The sequence below is a fragment of the Salmo trutta genome, chromosome 8 (genome assembly GCF_901001165.1).
Source record: "Salmo trutta chromosome 8, fSalTru1.1, whole genome shotgun sequence".
Classification (NCBI taxonomy): domain Eukaryota; kingdom Metazoa; phylum Chordata; class Actinopteri; order Salmoniformes; family Salmonidae; genus Salmo; species Salmo trutta.
The window spans coordinates 2,430,433-2,447,932 of record NC_042964.1 but is presented as its reverse complement, the minus strand read 5'-3'; the positions used below and the strand labels follow the sequence as shown (position 1 = coordinate 2,447,932).

Here is a 17,500-nt window from a genome sequence, read left to right as displayed (position 1 = left end):
CTATACTAGGGCTGATACCTGTATCTTTATGGTGTCTATACTGGGTCTGATACCTGTATCTTTATGGTGTCTATACTGGGGCTGATACCTGTATCTTTATGGTGTCTATACTGGGTCTGATACCTGTATCTTTATGGTGTCTATACTGGGTCTGATACCTGTATCTTTATGGTGTCTATACTAGGTCTGATACCTGTATCTTTATGGTGTCTATACTAGGGCTGATACCTGTATCTTTATGGTGTCTATACTAGGGCTGATACCTGTATCTTTATGGTGTCTATACTGGGTCTGATACCTGTATCTTTATGGTGTCTATACTGGGTCTGATACCTGTATCTTTATGGTGGTGTCACGTCCTGGCCAGTATAAGGGTTAATTAGTATTGTAGTTTGGTCAGGACGTGGCAGAGGGTATTTGTTTTATGTGGTTCTGGGTGTTGTATGAGTTAGGAGGGCATTTGATTTAGTATTCCGGGGTTTTGGGCACTGGGTGAGTTTCATGAATTCTATGTTGAGTCTAGTGTGTCTGTTTCTATGTTTGGATTCATTGGGGTTGGGACTCTCAATTGAAGGCAGGTGTTGTCTATTTGCCTTTGATTGAGAGTCCCATATATGTGGGTGTGTTTGTGTTTGTCTTTTGTGGGAGATTGTTCTGTGTTTCGCCTTGTGCCTTACCAGACTGTTTTTGTTGATCGTTCATTCTTTGTTATTTTGGTGTTCATTTTGTATTTATTAAAAGCAAGATGAGCATACACATACCTGCTGCGTTTTGGTCCTCCTTCACCGACGACAACCGTGACAGGTGTATGTATTATGGCTGATACCTGTATCTTTATGGTGTCTATACTAGGGCTGATACCTATATCTTTATGGTGTCTATACTAGGGCTGATACCTGTATCTTTATGGTGTCTATACTAGGGCTGATACCTGTATCTTTATGGTGTCTATACTGGGGCTGATGCCTGTAACTTTATGGTGTCTATACTGGGGCTGATACCTGTATCTTTATGGTGTCTATACTAGGGCTGATACCTGTATCTTTATGGTGTCTATACTGGGGCTGATACCTGTATCTTTATGGTGTCTATACTGGGGCTGATACCTGTATCTTTATGGTGTCTATACTAGGGCTGATACCTGTATCTTTATGGTGTCTGTACGATACCAGTATTGTGACACTTGTTAGTATCATGGCAAGGAAGCAAAATATATATATATTTATATTCTAAGCTATAGCATACAATATTTTACATACAGCAGGTTTTTAAACACCACAGAGTTTCGTGTGCTTTGTGTTTTCATTGTTGCCATGGAAAATATTGCGTTTCTGGTATCATCACAGCCCTAGTATGTACTATGTAGGCACCTGATCTGATCCACAAGGGACACTAGACATCTACCACTATCAGATTAGAGCCATAATGGAGACATCTACCACCCCACTACCACTATCAGATTAGAGCCATAATGGAGACATCTACCACCCCACTACCACTATCAGATTAGAGCCATAATGGAGACTAGGCCACTATCAGATTAGAGCCATAATGGAGACTAGACATCTACCACCCCACTACCACTATCAGATTAGAGCCATAGGGGAGACTAGACATCTACCACTATCAGATTAGAGCCATAATGGCGACTAGACATCTACCAATCAGATTAGGTGGGGGCATTGTCGTTTTTTTTCGCCCCTCCACACTGGTTCTGAAATCACCATAACCCACTAACTAATTTTTTCAGATTAAATGTTTGAGCTAGTTATGTATCAATATTTATTGTTTACAAATGAGCTACAGAGATCTTATTTGGCCAAAACGATCAATTTTACCCTGCATATCTAAAAATAACCATAAACACTGATTGTTTATTAAAGCAAACCTACCAAAACTATTAAAACTACCAAACTACCAAAACTACCAAAGCTATTAAAACTACCAAAACCTACCAAAACGATTAAAACTACCAAACTATTAAAACTACCAAAACTATTAAAACTACCAAAACTATTAAAACTACCAAAACTATTAAACCTACCAAAACCTACCAAAACTACCAAAACTATTAAACCTACCAAAACTATTAAACCTACCAAAACTATTAAACCTACCAAAACTACCAAAACTATTAAACCTACCAAAACTATTAAACCTACCAAAACTACCAAAACTATTAAACCTACCAAAACTATTAAAACTGCCAAAACTACCAAACCTACCAAAACTACCAAAACTATTGCCGATGGTGAACAATCCAAATGAAATGTATAGTTAGCCCGTTCAGCAGATATAGCCAGGTGAGTCGTTTCCACGAGCTTCCCTTTATTCTGGTAAAACACCATTTTTTTAACATCCCATAGATAACAATTACCTAGTAAATGACATAGGTTGTCACTCAACTAATAAAGCCTAATATAACACGTTGCCATTTTAGCATTTTGAATGCTGAAGGTGCCAAGATCAGGAACAGGCCGTCTACCTCTCATTGGTCAGCATCCGAAGCTGAGCTCAGTGCTCACTTTGACTAGGCTGTTGATATTGCCTGGGGTTGTTCAGCATATAAAATTACTTACAGTGTCACGTCCTGACCATGGTAAGCTGTTATTTTCTATGGTAGAGTAGGTCAGGGCGTGACAGGAAGGGTTTATTCTATGTGTTCTATTTCTATGTTAGGTTCTAGTTTTTGTATTTCTATGTTGGTTTGTTTGGGATGATCTCCAATTAGAGGCAGCTGGTCCTCGTTGTCTCTAATTGGAGATCATACTTAAGTAGGGGTTTTCTACCTGGGTTTTGTGGGTGATTATTTTTGAGTAGTGTTTGTTTCACAGCTGCGTCACGGTTTGTTGTTTTGTGTATTCAGTTTATTTATGTACAGCATAGTTTCACGGAGTAAATAAAATGTGGAACGACGCACACGCTGCACGTTGGTCCGCTTCTCCTTACGACAACCGTGACATATAGATCAATGTCTGTCAACGCAGTTACATGTAGTTGGACACTGAAGGAGAGAAGCATCAGTTGTCACCAGTGTTAGGGAACGTTACTTTTAAAAGTAACTCGTTAGGTTACAACTTTACTTACTGTGGAAAGTAACTCGCTAGTCGTTAAAGTACTTTTGCGTTACCAAAACCAGAAAACCCTTTGAAAATGCCTGGTTCGTGTTGGTCATTGTTTTGCCCAGTAGAGGGCGCACACTACCTTAATATGGTTTGCCTACTTAGTACTCACGGAATATTCAGCACTGATGTCGTCGGACATCACTGTCACGTCTGTCGGAAGGATCGGACCAAAATGCAGCGTGTTCGTGCTTCCACATACTTATATATTTATAGTGAAACGTTGCGAAACACCAAATACTAGAAAATACAAACGCAACAAACCGTGACGCAGAGAGGACAACACACTACTCAAAAGATAATCACCCACAAAACAGGAAGAGGAAAAACCCCTACTTAAATATGATCTCTAATCAGAGGCAACGAGGATCAGCTGCCTCCAATTAGAGATCAACCAAAACAATACCAACATAGAAATTGAAAAACTAGAACTTAAACATAGAAATAGAACAAACACCCCGTGTCACGTCCTGACCTACTCTACCATAGAAAATAACAACTTACCATGGTCAGGATGTGACAATCACGAGAGGAGAGCTCAAGCCAAGTCAGATTTCCTTTCAGATTTTCTAATCGTTGTTTTAGTTGTTTTAGTAAATTGAACCGTGTATTTTGCAATAAAGTTATTGTTATTATTAATATTGTTATTATTATTATCATGTATTATTATTATCATTTATTATTATTGTTATCATTATTATTATCATTTATTATTGTTATTATCATTATTATTATTAATATTATTTTTGTTATTATGAGAGGTATTTTCAGAAGGGAGGAAGATGAGAGGTATTTTCAGAAGGTTGATAGAATGTAATATGAGCAAAACGAGAATAAACCGTCGATTCGTAAAGTTTGAATGGATTTTCTGACCGACGCATGCTATTTGGATCAGTTTGGGGTCCGCGGACCGATGCACTTGTATCTGAAGCATTTGATGGGTATCGGTGAATCGTTACATCCCTAGTCTGTGTCTGCTATGTGTGTTAAACAATGTGTTTTGTATTTTTCTGAACAGTTTATATAAGAAATAATTAACAAAAAATGTGGAATGAGACACCTTGTGGTGAAGAGGGAGAACACGTGCGTGTGTGCGTGTGCGCGTGTGTGTGTGTGTGTGCGCGTGCGCATGCGCGTGTGTGTAACACCTGGTGTCGAGGAGAGAACTACACCACCTGTCTTCAACAACCCTCTGTAGACAGTGACAACTACACTACATAATGGGCTATTTAAAGTTATCCTCGGGGCCAACCCAATGACAGCCTATTCCCTACAGTGAAGGGCACCTCTTCTGGACAGGACCTCTTTTGTTTAAATATATATATATATATCACATGACCTCTGATGTCGTTCTAGGAAAAGAACTGAGGACTTTCTAAACTTAATGTGTAATTATTTATAATAATAATTAACTTAGTAGTAACTTTAAACAGTAACATTGTGTCTAAAAATGGAGTCTGGTACTTAAAGAAACATTTGGTTGGTTGCTGCTTATATAGGATTGCTGAAACAACATTGAAACAACATTGAAACAACAGTGAAACAACATTGAAACAACATTGAAACAACAGTGAACAATGGCGACGGTGCATAAAGATGGAGTAATTCAGATAGGACGTTATTATTTTTTAAAAGTTATTAAACTACGGCGCTCACTATGGTTCAATGTGACAATAAATCAGCACAAATCTACCTTTTTTTTGCTTTTTCTAAAACGCTGCCGTCTTGGAAATAAAATTGGGATCATGTTTACTCTGCTAATGACGTCACGAACGAAGAGTAATGCAGACCAATGTATAATACAGCGAACCTACTTAGCCAACAAGGCGTTTGTTGTAAGTAAAAATGGAGGGGGCCGCCATCTTTATGCACCTCCTGTAAGATTACTGTGTTGAATCCTCTTGTCGACTCCCTGACCTTCTTCCATTTCACTGGTTTCTCATCTCTCTCTGCTCTCTCTTCTCTATTTCAGGAAGAGGCTATACCAGAGTTGGAGATAGATGTGGATGAGCTGCTGGACATGCCTAGTGATGATGACCGAGGAGCCAGAGTTAAAGATCTCCTGATAGACTGTTACAAACCTACTGAGGTACGTCGGGTCCCACTGCCTTCCTGGAAATAGTAGATTTTTCATGCTGCTGTTGAATCGGGGGGGCCGATGGGGTTCTAACTGTATTCTGTCATGTATTTTATGGTTTTGGACCCCAGGAAGAGTAGCTGCTGCCTAGCTAATGGGGATCCTAATCAACAAAACTTTCTCCCTTCCTTAGCCCTGTAACGCGGGTCGTATAAAGGGGACCAAGGCACAGCGTGTATAATGCTTATATTCACTTTTATTATGACGACACTAGAACAAAACAACAAAACAACAAAACAACAAAACAACAAGACAACAGTTACGTCAGGTGAACATACACTAAACAGAAAACAACTACCCACAAAACCCAGGAAGAAAAACCCCTACTTAAATATGATCTCTAATCAGAGGCAACGAGGATCAGCTGCCTCCAATTAGAGATCAACCCCTAAACAATCCCAACATAGAAATAGAAAAACTAGAACTTAAACATAGAAATAGAAAACATAGAAAATCACAAAAACACCCCCTGTTACACCCTGACCTACTCTACTATAGAAAATGACATCTTACTAGGATCAGGACGTGACAAGCCTGGGCCACACACAACCCCTAGCATCTATCGCATAGACACTTATCCTTCAGCGGATTCTAATAATTTGATGATTTATAAAATGAATCAAGTTAGTTACAACTGGGGTTGGATTTAAAACTTACAGGAGGGTGTCTCACAAGGAACAGGGTTGGAGAGCCTTGCCCTAGAGACAGTTGTTACTAACGGTGTGTTTTGTCCCTCTTCTCTCCCTGTAGGATGTTGTTACTAACGGTGTGTTTTGTCCCTCTTCTCTCCCTGTAGGATGTTGTCACTAATGGTGTGTTTTGTCCCTCTTCTCTCCATGTAGGATGTTGTCACTAATGGTGTGTTTTGTCCCTCTTCTCTCCATGTAGGATGTTGTCACTAATGGTGTGTTTTGTCCCTCTTCTCTCCCTGTAGGATGTTGTTACTAATGGTGTGTTTTGTCCCTCTTCTCTCCCTGTAGGATGTTGTTACTAACGGTGTGTTTTGTCCCTCTTCTCTCCATGTAGGATGTTGTCACTAATGGTGTGTTTTGTCCCTCTTCTCTCCATGTAGGATGTTGTCACTAATGGTGTGTTTTGTCCCTCTTCTCTCCCACTAGGATGTTGTCACTAATGGTGTGTTTTGACCCTCTTCTCTCCCACTAGGATGTTGTCACTAATGGTGTGTTTTGTCCCTCTTCTCTCACTGTAGGATGTTGTTACTAATGGTGTGTTTTGTCCCTCTTCTCTCCTACTAGGATGTTGTCACTAATGGTGTGTTTTGTCCCTCTTCTCTCCCTGTAGGATGTTGTCACTAATGGTGTGTTTTGTCCCTCTTCTCTCCCTGTAGGATGTTGTTACTAACGGTGTGTTTTGTCCCTCTTCTCTCCATGTAAGATGTTGTTACTAATGGTGTGTTTTGTCCCTCTTCTCTCCCTGTAGGATGTTGTCACTAATGGTGTGTTTTGTCCCTCTTCTCTCCCTGTAGGATGTTGTCACTAATGGTGTGTTTTGTCCCTCTTCTCTCCTACTAGGATGTTGTCACTAATGGTGTGTTTTGTCCCTCTTCTCTCCCTGTAGGATGTTGTCACTAATGGTGTGTTTTGTCCCTCTTCTCTCCCTGTAGGATGTTGTTACTAACGGTGTGTTTTGTCCCTCTTCTCTCCATGTAGGATGTTGTTACTAATGGTGTGTTTTGTCCCTCTTCTCTCCATGTAGGATGTTGTCACTAATGGTGGGTTTTGTCCCTCTTCTCTCCTACTAGGATGTTGTCACTAATGGTGTGTTTTGTCCCTCTTCTCTCCATGTAGGATGTTGTCACTAATGGTGTGTTTTGTCCCTCTTCTCTCCCTGTAGGATGTTGTCACTAACGGTGTGTTTTGTCCCTCTTCTCTCCTACTAGGATGTTGTCACTAATGGTGTGTTTTGTCCCTCTTCTCTCCATGTAGGATGTTGTTACTAATGGTGTGTTTTGTCCCTCTTCTCTCCATGTAGGATGTTGTTACTAATGGTGTGTTTTGTCCCTCTTCTCTCCATGTAGGATGTTGTTACTAATGGTGTGTTTTGTCCCTCTTCTCTCTATGTAGGATGTTGTCACTAATGGTGTGTTTTGTCCCTCTTCTCTCCTACTAGGATGTTGTCACTAATGGTGTGTTTTGTCCCTCTTCTCTCCTACTAGGATGTTGTCACTAATGGTGTGTTTTGTCCCTCTTCTCTCCCTGTAGGATGTTGTCACTAATGGTGTGTTTTGTCCCTCTTCTCTCCCTGTAGGATGTTGTCACTAATGGTGTGTTTTGTCCCTCTTCTCTCCCTGTAGGATGTTGTCACTAATGGTGTGTTTTGTCCCTCTTCTCTCCCTGTAGGATGTTGTTACTAACGGTGTGTTTTGTCCCTCTTCTCTCCATGTAGGATGTTGTTACTAATGGTGTGTTTTGTCCCTCTTCTCTCCATGTAGGATGTTGTCACTAATGGTGTGTTTTGTCCCTCTTCTCTCCTACTAGGATGTTGTCACTAATGGTGTGTTTTGTCCCTCTTCTCTCCATGTAGGATGTTGTCACTAATGGTGTGTTTTGTCCCTCTTCTCTCCCTGTAGGATGTTGTCACTAACGGTGTGTTTTGTCCCTCTTCTCTCCTACTAGGATGTTGTCACTAATGGTGTGTTTTGTCCCTCTTCTCTCCATGTAGGATGTTGTCACTAATGGTGTGTTTTGTCCCTCTTCTCTCCTACTAGGATGTTGTCACTAATGGTGTGTTTTGTCCCTCTTCTCTCCATGTAGGATGTTGTCACTAATGGTGTGTTTTGTCCCTCTTCTCTCCCTGTAGGATGTTGTCACTAACGGTGTGTTTTGTCCCTCTTCTCTCCTACTAGGATGTTGTCACTAATGGTGTGTTTTGTCCCTCTTCTCTCCATGTAGGATGTTGTTACTAATGGTGTGTTTTGTCCCTCTTCTCTCCATGTAGGATGTTGTTACTAATGGTGTGTTTTGTCCCTCTTCTCTCCATGTAGGATGTTGTTACTAATGGTGTGTTTTGTCCCTCTTCTCTCTATGTAGGATGTTGTCACTAATGGTGTGTTTTGTCCCTCTTCTCTCCTACTAGGATGTTGTCACTAATGGTGTGTTTTGTCCCTCTTCTCTCCTACTAGGATGTTGTCACTAATGGTGTGTTTTGTCCCTCTTCTCTCCCTGTAGGATGTTGTCACTAATGGTGTGTTTTGTCCCTCTTCTCTCCCTGTAGGATGTTGTCACTAATGGTGTGTTTTGTCCCTCTTCTCTCCCTGTAGGATGTTGTCACTAATGGTGTGTTTTGTCCCTCTTCTCTCCCTGTAGGATGTTGTTACTAACGGTGTGTTTTGTCCCTCTTCTCTCCATGTAGGATGTTGTTACTAATGGTGTGTTTTGTCCCTCTTCTCTCCATGTAGGATGTTGTCACTAATGGTGTGTTTTGTCCCTCTTCTCTCCTACTAGGATGTTGTCACTAATGGTGTGTTTTGTCCCTCTTCTCTCCATGTAGGATGTTGTCACTAATGGTGTGTTTTGTCCCTCTTCTCTCCCTGTAGGATGTTGTCACTAATGGTGTGTTTTGTCCCTCTTCTCTCCCTGTAGGATGTTGTCACTAATGGTGTGTTTTGTCCCTCTTCTCTCCCTGTAGGATGTTGTCACTAATGGTGTGTTTTGTCCCTCTTCTCTCCCTGTAGGATGTTGTTACTAACGGTGTGTTTTGTCCCTCTTCTCTCCATGTAGGATGTTGTTACTAATGGTGTGTTTTGTCCCTCTTCTCTCCATGTAGGATGTTGTCACTAATGGTGTGTTTTGTCCCTCTTCTCTCCTACTAGGATGTTGTCACTAATGGTGTGTTTTGTCCCTCTTCTCTCCATGTAGGATGTTGTCACTAATGGTGTGTTTTGTCCCTCTTCTCTCCCTGTAGGATGTTGTCACTAACGGTGTGTTTTGTCCCTCTTCTCTCCTACTAGGATGTTGTCACTAATGGTGTGTTTTGTCCCTCTTCTCTCCATGTAGGATGTTGTTACTAATGGTGTGTTTTGTCCCTCTTCTCTCCATGTAGGATGTTGTTACTAATGGTGTGTTTTGTCCCTCTTCTCTCTATGTAGGATGTTGTCACTAATGGTGTGTTTTGTCCCTCTTCTCTCCTACTAGGATGTTGTCACTAATGGTGTGTTTTGTCCCTCTTCTCTCCTACTAGGATGTTGTCACTAATGGTGTGTTTTGTCCCTCTTCTCTCCCTGTAGGATGTTGTCACTAATGGTGTGTTTTGTCCCTCTTCTCTCCCTGTAGGATGTTGTCACTAATGGTGTGTTTTGTCCCTCTTCTCTCCCTGTAGGATGTTGTTACTAACGGTGTGTTTTGTCCCTCTTCTCTCCATGTAGGATGTTGTTACTAATGGTGTGTTTTGTCCCTCTTCTCTCCATGTAGGATGTTGTCACTAATGGTGTGTTTTGTCCCTCTTCTCTCCTACTAGGATGTTGTCACTAATGGTGTGTTTTGTCCCTCTTCTCTCCATGTAGGATGTTGTCACTAATGGTGTGTTTTGTCCCTCTTCTCTCCCTGTAGGATGTTGTCACTAACGGTGTGTTTTGTCCCTCTTCTCTCCTACTAGGATGTTGTCACTAATGGTGTGTTTTGTCCCTCTTCTCTCCATGTAGGATGTTGTCACTAATGGTGTGTTTTGTCCCTCTTCTCTCCTACTAGGATGTTGTCACTAATGGTGTGTTTTGTCCCTCTTCTCTCCATGTAGGATGTAGTCACTAATGGTGTGTTTTGTCCCTCTTCTCTCCCTGTAGGATGTTGTCACTAACGGTGTGTTTTGTCCCTCTTCTCTCCTACTAGGATGTTGTCACTAATGGTGTGTTTTGTCCCTCTTCTCTCCATGTAGGATGTTGTTACTAATGGTGTGTTTTGTCCCTCTTCTCTCCATGTAGGATGTTGTTACTAATGGTGTGTTTTGTCCCTCTTCTCTCCATGTAGGATGTTGTTACTAATGGTGTGTTTTGTCCCTCTTCTCTCTATGTAGGATGTTGTCACTAATGGTGTGTTTTGTCCCTCTTCTCTCCTACTAGGATGTTGTCACTAATGGTGTGTTTTGTCCCTCTTCTCTCCTACTAGGATGTTGTCACTAATGGTGTGTTTTGTCCCTCTTCTCTCCCTGTAGGATGTTGTCACTAATGGTGTGTTTTGTCCCTCTTCTCTCCCTGTAGGATGTTGTCACTAATGGTGTGTTTTGTCCCTCTTCTCTCCCTGTAGGATGTTGTCACTAATGGTGTGTTTTGTCCCTCTTCTCTCCCTGTAGGATGTTGTCACTAACGGTGTGTTTTGTCCCTCTTCTCTCCATGTAGGATGTTGTTACTAATGGTGTGTTTTGTCCCTCTTCTCTCCATGTAGGATGTTGTCACTAATGGTGTGTTTTGTCCCTCTTCTCTCCTACTAGGATGTTGTCACTAATGGTGTGTTTTGTCCCTCTTCTCTCCATGTAGGATGTTGTCACTAATGGTGTGTTTTGTCCCTCTTCTCTCCCTGTAGGATGTTGTCACTAACGGTGTGTTTTGTCCCTCTTCTCTCCTAATAGGATGTTGTCACTAATGGTGTGTTTTGTCCCTCTTCTCTCCATGTAGGATGTTGTTACTAATGGTGTGTTTTGTCCCTCTTCTCTCCTACTAGGATGTTGTTACTAATGGTGTGTTTTGTCCCTCTTCTCTCCTACTAGGATGTTGTTACTAATGGTGTGTTTTGTCCCTCTTCTCTCCATGTAGGATGTTGTCACTAATGGTGTGTTTTGTCCCTCTTCTCTCCTACTAGGATGTTGTCACTAATGGTGTGTTTTGTCCCTCTTCTCTCCTACTAGGATGTTGTCACTAATGGTGTGTTTTGTCCCTCTTCTCTCCATGTAGGATGTTGTCACTAATGGTGTGTTTTGTCCCTCTTCTCTCCCTGTAGGACTTTGTGTCTGATCTGCTGGATAAGATACGTGGCATGCAGAAACTCACCACCCCCCAGAAGAAATAACCTCACCCCTCCCTCAATTCTATCCTCACCCCCAACCTCACCCAACTGAAGAAATAGGATCTTTGCCTCCTCAGAGATGGCGGGAGGAGGAGGAGGAGGAGGAGGAGAGAGTGGAGTAGAGGGACGAAGAAAAAGTGAAGAGAGGGTGGAGGAGGAGGAGAGAAGATTGAAGCAGCCAATCAGATCTAAGCAGGGCTCATGATGTCCTATCCTGTGGTTTTATTTAATGTTTTATTTAGTTGAATCTTATTTGTAGTTTTTTAAAGGGGTTTGTATTGTTGTTAAATGATCAATCGATCTGTCCTATTTGTCATGTTAATGTGATGCCAGTGAACATAGCATACTATAATGTGGCTGTAAGTTTAGTAGTGGTGAGTTTTAGTCCCAAATGGTAACTTATTTTTTATAGTCCACTACTTCTAACCAGGGCTCTGGTTGTGGACTAGGTGATAGGGAGCCATTTTGGCTCTGGTTGTGGACTAGGTGATAGGGAGCCATTTTGGCTCTGGTTGTGGACTAGGTGATAGGGAGCCATTTTGGCTCTGGTTGTGGACTAGGTGATAGGGAGCCATTTTGGGACATAACCTTTAGAGTTTTAGGATGGGACTGACTCCTGCGTATAATACAGTGTATACATTTAAATGTTAGTCATTTAGCGGACGCTCTTATCCAGAGCGACTTATAGGAGCGATTAGGGTGAAGTGCCTTGCTCAAGGGCATATCGGCAGATTTTACACCTAGTCGGATCGGGGATACAAACCAACGACCTTTCAGTTACTGGCCCAACGCTCTTAACCGCTAGGATACCTGCTGCCCTATACGTAGCTCTGTGTGTGTGGTCTTGAACACACACACACACACACACACACACACACACACACACACACACCGGGGGACTTGAACAAAGTGGCCTTGTTTCTTTCTAGTTCTGTTTTTCTCTGTCTCTTTTTTTTTCTTTCTTCTCTAAAACAGTTTATTTTCTCTCACGTAGTGTGTGCAGTCTAAGGGCTATTTTCAGTGAGGACTCATGGAGAGTTTTCAGTAGAGCAGTAAACCAATGAGGGGTGAGATGGGAGGGGGGAGTGAAGGCAGGAGGGGGGGCGAGGGGGGGGGCACTGTAGTGGAAAATTGTGGCTGTCTGGATGCGCTCATCCAAATAGCAACACACACACACACACACACACACACACACACACACACACACACACACAGGGAACAGCAGCTGCTGCTCCTTCATGCCCACACCCACATGTTAATAGTGGCTCTCTCTCCAACAAACACACAAATGGGAAGGGGGGGGGGGGGGGGGGGGGTGAAAAACCTAATCATCGAGAGATGGCGCAAGAGAGAGAGAGAATCAGAGGTCTTACTCTTCCTGGCTTGGCTGCCTCACAAGGCCTCAGTGTTGCTTTTCATTGCAGCTCTCTATCTCCTCAATCACTCACACACACGTCTCTCTATTTGGCCCTCACTCCTTCCTTCCTTCCTTCCTTCCTTCCTTCCTTCCTTCCTTCCTTCCTTCCTTCCTCTCTCTCCTTGCGTTCTACTTCCAGCAATCATCTACACAGATGACACCTTCTCTCCCTCCATCTCTTTTAAAAAAAATTATAATTTTTTAAATTAGGGCTCTATTTAATCCTCGTCGTGGAAGTCCAGCTTTACAGCGTGACTAAAAGGTCATGTTTCCGTGGAGACTGCATCCACCGGTAAAAGCTGTCGGAAATGACCTTGACATTTCTATCACGGCTTTTAAGGTTTTAAGGTTTTTTTCCAGATTGAATACGGCCGAGCTGACTTTGCCTTTTGGCCTTTATTTATGTTAACAAACCAAATAGAATGAGACTATACTTTTTAATGAAACAATTTTTTTGATGAAATGGAACAATGTTTTTTTTGTTGTTGTTGATGTTTCTCTTTTTAAAAAGGAGATCCTTGTTGTTTAGGAAAGAGGTCACCCAGAGGTCACCCAGAGGTCACCCAGAGGTCATCTATATCTCTACACTGCATTCTTTAGATGCAAATATCTATTCTAGGTCAATTTTTACTGTGTTTTATTATTATTATTATTATTATACCTGGTGTGTCCAAAATGGCACCCTATTCTCTATATATTGCACTACTTTTGGCCAGAGCCCAATGTGGGCCCTGCGATAAGACTACCGTCCTTTCCAGGGTGTACTTGTACATCAAGCTGCCTCACAGTACAGAAACAAACAGGCTCATATGGGCTGTTCTTACTCTGACATGGCTATTTACTTACCCATAAGGCTCTGGTCAAATGTAGTGCACTATGTAGGGGAATAAAGTGCTATTTGAGACTTTAGCCCCGATAGACTGTTGTTGGGGTGTGTCGGGACATATTGTACTGTACGACAACTTTGCAAAAAAAAAAAAAGATATTTTATTGATAAAAGAAATGCTGTTTTAGAAGTGATGTGTTTCTGGAGGAAAAGATGAACAAAACTGAAAAACTAAAATATAGCAATATCAACAGGGTCTTGTTATTTACCAATTTTGTTACACTTTTATGCAACTTTAATAAAAATATGTTAAAATTAACTGTGTGTGTGTGTGTGTGTTTGTCCTTCAGAATTATGTGTATTTGTGTGTGTAAAAACCAATTATGTTTCTGTGTCATCGGTAACAACACGTATCACTGAAATTGGAAATGGGTTTTGTCGCCACCTGCAGGACATCTGTGGTATAATTATATCGTAATTAGAGCGCGCCAACAAAGACTTTATAACTAAACCAAGATAGACCAGAGCCTGTTTCCAATGGCAGCAAGTGAATCAGTGGGCAGAACAAGGAAGGAAGGAGGGCAGAGCGTTTAGTTGCATATTTCCTTAAGTGAACTCCTGCTATGTGAAGTGCGAGTGCGCAATAAACTAATTTCGCCTTTACACTCCATCTAAACAACGTATTTAAAAAAAACAATAAAAAAAAACTTTGGTGATACAGTCTACAAAACGCAGTCCACTATGTTTGTTAAAGATTCTAGTTTTTTAAACTGTATGCACATCAAATGTTTTATCAATCAGAAAATTATCAGAACTTCACCGAAATCCACATCGCTCCTTCTTGTCCCAGTGCCGGTCTCTCATCACCATATTTGGTAGTGAACGGAAACGCCAACCGGATGCTTCATGGTTTTACGTCTGGTGAAATATCTGACTCATTGTTCTATCTGTGTAGTCGTAAAACCCGGAAAATGAGTTGCCCTTGGTACGTTCAGTCATCCCTGTGGGGGAAAGAATAGGAATATAATATATACTATATATAATATATACGTGTTGTTCTATAAAATAATAGCAGTCAGTTAACATGACCTTTATGAATTATGAAGCCTTTATGTGCTTTTTATCAAAAGTGACTTTGTGGCTGATGTAGATGATCTCATAGAACAACATCTATCAGATCTCCTAAACCTGTTTACCACAGACCTTAGTTTCAGCGTTTATCCTAAAACCAAAAACAAACAAAAACGCCATTCATTTTCCCCATAGAAAAATAAAAAAGACGAATTGGACCAACATGGGAACATTTTGTTGGTCACCACAAGGTCAAATGATTTTTCTATTTCTAGGGGGTTTAGGGTTACGGTTAGAAACAGTGTTATGGTTAGGATTAGGAGCTAGGGTTAGTTTTAGGGTAAAGTTTAGGAGGGTAGGGTTAAGGTTAAGGTTTAGAAAAATAGGATTTTGAATGGGACTGAATTGTGTGTCCCCACAAAGTTAGTTGTACAAGACTGTGTGTATTTGCATCCCAAAATTGCTTGGTTTTTCCAATGACAAATTCCACTATCAAATGTCAATACAGTAGAATGGAATGGAATCCGCCTATAGCGGGATCCTCCTCTTCAGCTCTCTGGATCGCATCGTTGGAAAGAGGTCAAATGTTCAGATTAAAAAAAATATTACAATCATAATTTCACATCTATATTTATAACTACATCCTATTTTTTTAATCATGTATATAAGCATAAATATACAAAAATCCTCGAAAGCACGTGAGTTGACGCTTATGTGACATTTAGGGGATTATATTATCTGGCCCGGGTTATCCCGGTAAGAGGAGTTTGTTGGGTGAAAAGTGATTGTATTCGTTTTGGAATCGAGCTGAGCCAAGTGCCCGCCAGGTGTGAATCAGGTGCCTCTGTTCAAAGCCAACGGTGAACTCAGCTCAAAACAAAAGTAACATAGCCTAGACTAGGTTAAAACACGTGGACTAATTAGTAGAATTCCATCACAAATCACAAAAGTGATTTGTTTTTTTGTTGATAAAAACAGATTACTGTTTGATTTGAAACGGGGCTCCTCCCTCACAGCGTTTCCCCGGTCACGTCTCAGGCCACAGAACGGTGCACCGGGACTCAGATGAATAGAAGTCCCTCAGTAGGTGAAAATCCACTGCTCAAATAAACCAGTATTATGAACCGATGGTCTGTTGGCCACTGATTGGTTAGGTCAGTACAGTAATAGCTCACAGGACGGTTTCTATTGGCTAGGCATGTATTAAAACTCTGCGTTGATTGGCTAGACGGTAGAATTTTTAGAGTGTCAGTGGAAGTGTACTACACCTATAAGGAAGTAGCCTAGTTTGAATATTGTGATAATATAACTGTACTTTACAGTATTGGAGTAACTAACGTACAAACCATCAACGGTAAGTAAGCTATTCTAGATTTTAAACTGCATTCCCCACATTTATTGCTAGTCTTTATGATTTGGTTTTGTAGTCTAGTTGATCATCCGACTGGCATCTTCTCTGTCTCTGATAATATATCCTGGAACAACCCGCTGTAACTCCGTCCAGACCGTGTCATGTTTGACTGGTGCGTTGTACCGTCGTTGTAAATGTCTCGGAAACATCCTAACTTCACTTTTTATGCGTGTTGATGACACTCCGTTAGAGAAGGTAACGACGACCGTCTCCGTCGCAGACAGGGTTAGATATATCTCATATAGACAACATTTGCTGTCAAAAAAAAAGCAAATCATTGATCTATTCATGTATCACACTGTTTTCCGTTAGATACTAAAATGATTTCAAATTCTAGATTGTGTATTCGGCTGGTCGGGAGACGGAACATTTCCTACGGTATGATCTCAGGGTAGGCGACATCCGTGAAGCCGTACGGTGGAAGGACCACACCGTGGAGTCGTTTCACGGACCGCTGCGCCACCGACATAACAGGCTGTTTCTATATTTCTATATTTCTATCCAAAAACACCTAGAAGACGTCGCATATACTTTGGTAGGAATACTCTTTGTTATGAGTGATTTATTAATTGTTTATTATAGGGTGTAATCATGATTTGTGCCTAGATGAGTAAGTTATGTTATATTTTAAATAGGCTGCTAAATAGTAAGTTACAATATTTCTACATTATTTAGGCTATGGTTAACAAACTGTCAGATAATGCAGACATTGGCATGGGGAAACATATGTTTACGTTGCCAAAACAAGTGAACTAGATAATAAACAAAAGTCAAATAACCAATTAAAAGTGAACAGTAAAAATTACACTCACAGAAGTTCCAAAAGAATAAAGACATTACAGAAGTCATATTATGTCTATATACAGTGTTGTAATGATGTACAAATAGTTAAAGTACAAAAGGGAAAATAAATAAACATAAATATGGGTTATATTTACAATGGTGTTTGTTCTTCACTGGTTGACCTTTTCTTGTGGCAACAGGTCACAAATCTTGCTGCTGTGATGTCACACTGTGGTATTTCACCCAGTAGATATGGGAGTTTATCAAAATTGGATTTGTTTTCTAATTCTTTGAGGATCTGTGTAATCTGAGGGAAATATGTGTCTCTAATATTGTCGTACATTTGGCAGGAGGTTATGAAGTGCAGCTCAGTTTCCACCTCATTTTGTGGGCAGTGTGCACATAGCCTGTCTTCTCTTGAGAGCCAGGTCTGCCTATGGTGGCCTTTCTCAATAGCAAGGCTATGCTCACTGAGTCTGTACATAGTCAAAGCTTTCCTTAAGTTTGGGTCAGTCACAGTGGTCAGGTATTCTGCCACTGTGTACTCTCTGTTTAGGGCCAAATAGCATTCTAGTTCTATTTCCAATGTGTCAAGTAATTCTCTTTTAGTTTTCTCATGATTTGGTTGGGTCTAACTCTCTCTCTCTCTCTCTCTCTCTCTCTCTCTCTCTCTCTCTCTCAGTGATGCCAGCCCAGCCCTCAGTCAATGAACCAGAGGA

The 17,500-nt window shown here is 41.1% G+C and overlaps 1 protein-coding gene across 1 annotated transcript in view; it reads left to right on the top strand.

The window, feature by feature from the left end:
• Window positions 1-15,810: 15,810 nt before the first annotated feature.
• Window positions 15,811-17,500, top strand: part of LOC115198045 (breast cancer metastasis-suppressor 1 homolog) — a gene marked incomplete at its 3' end in the record, with an annotated part of 6,560 nt that continues 4,870 nt past the window's right edge. The window contains 2 exon segments of the mRNA XM_029759711.1: window positions 15,811-15,941; window positions 17,464-17,500. The exon segment at window positions 17,464-17,500 is cut by the window's right edge and continues 152 nt beyond it. Coding sequence (XP_029615571.1) covers window positions 17,466-17,500 — 35 coding nt within the window.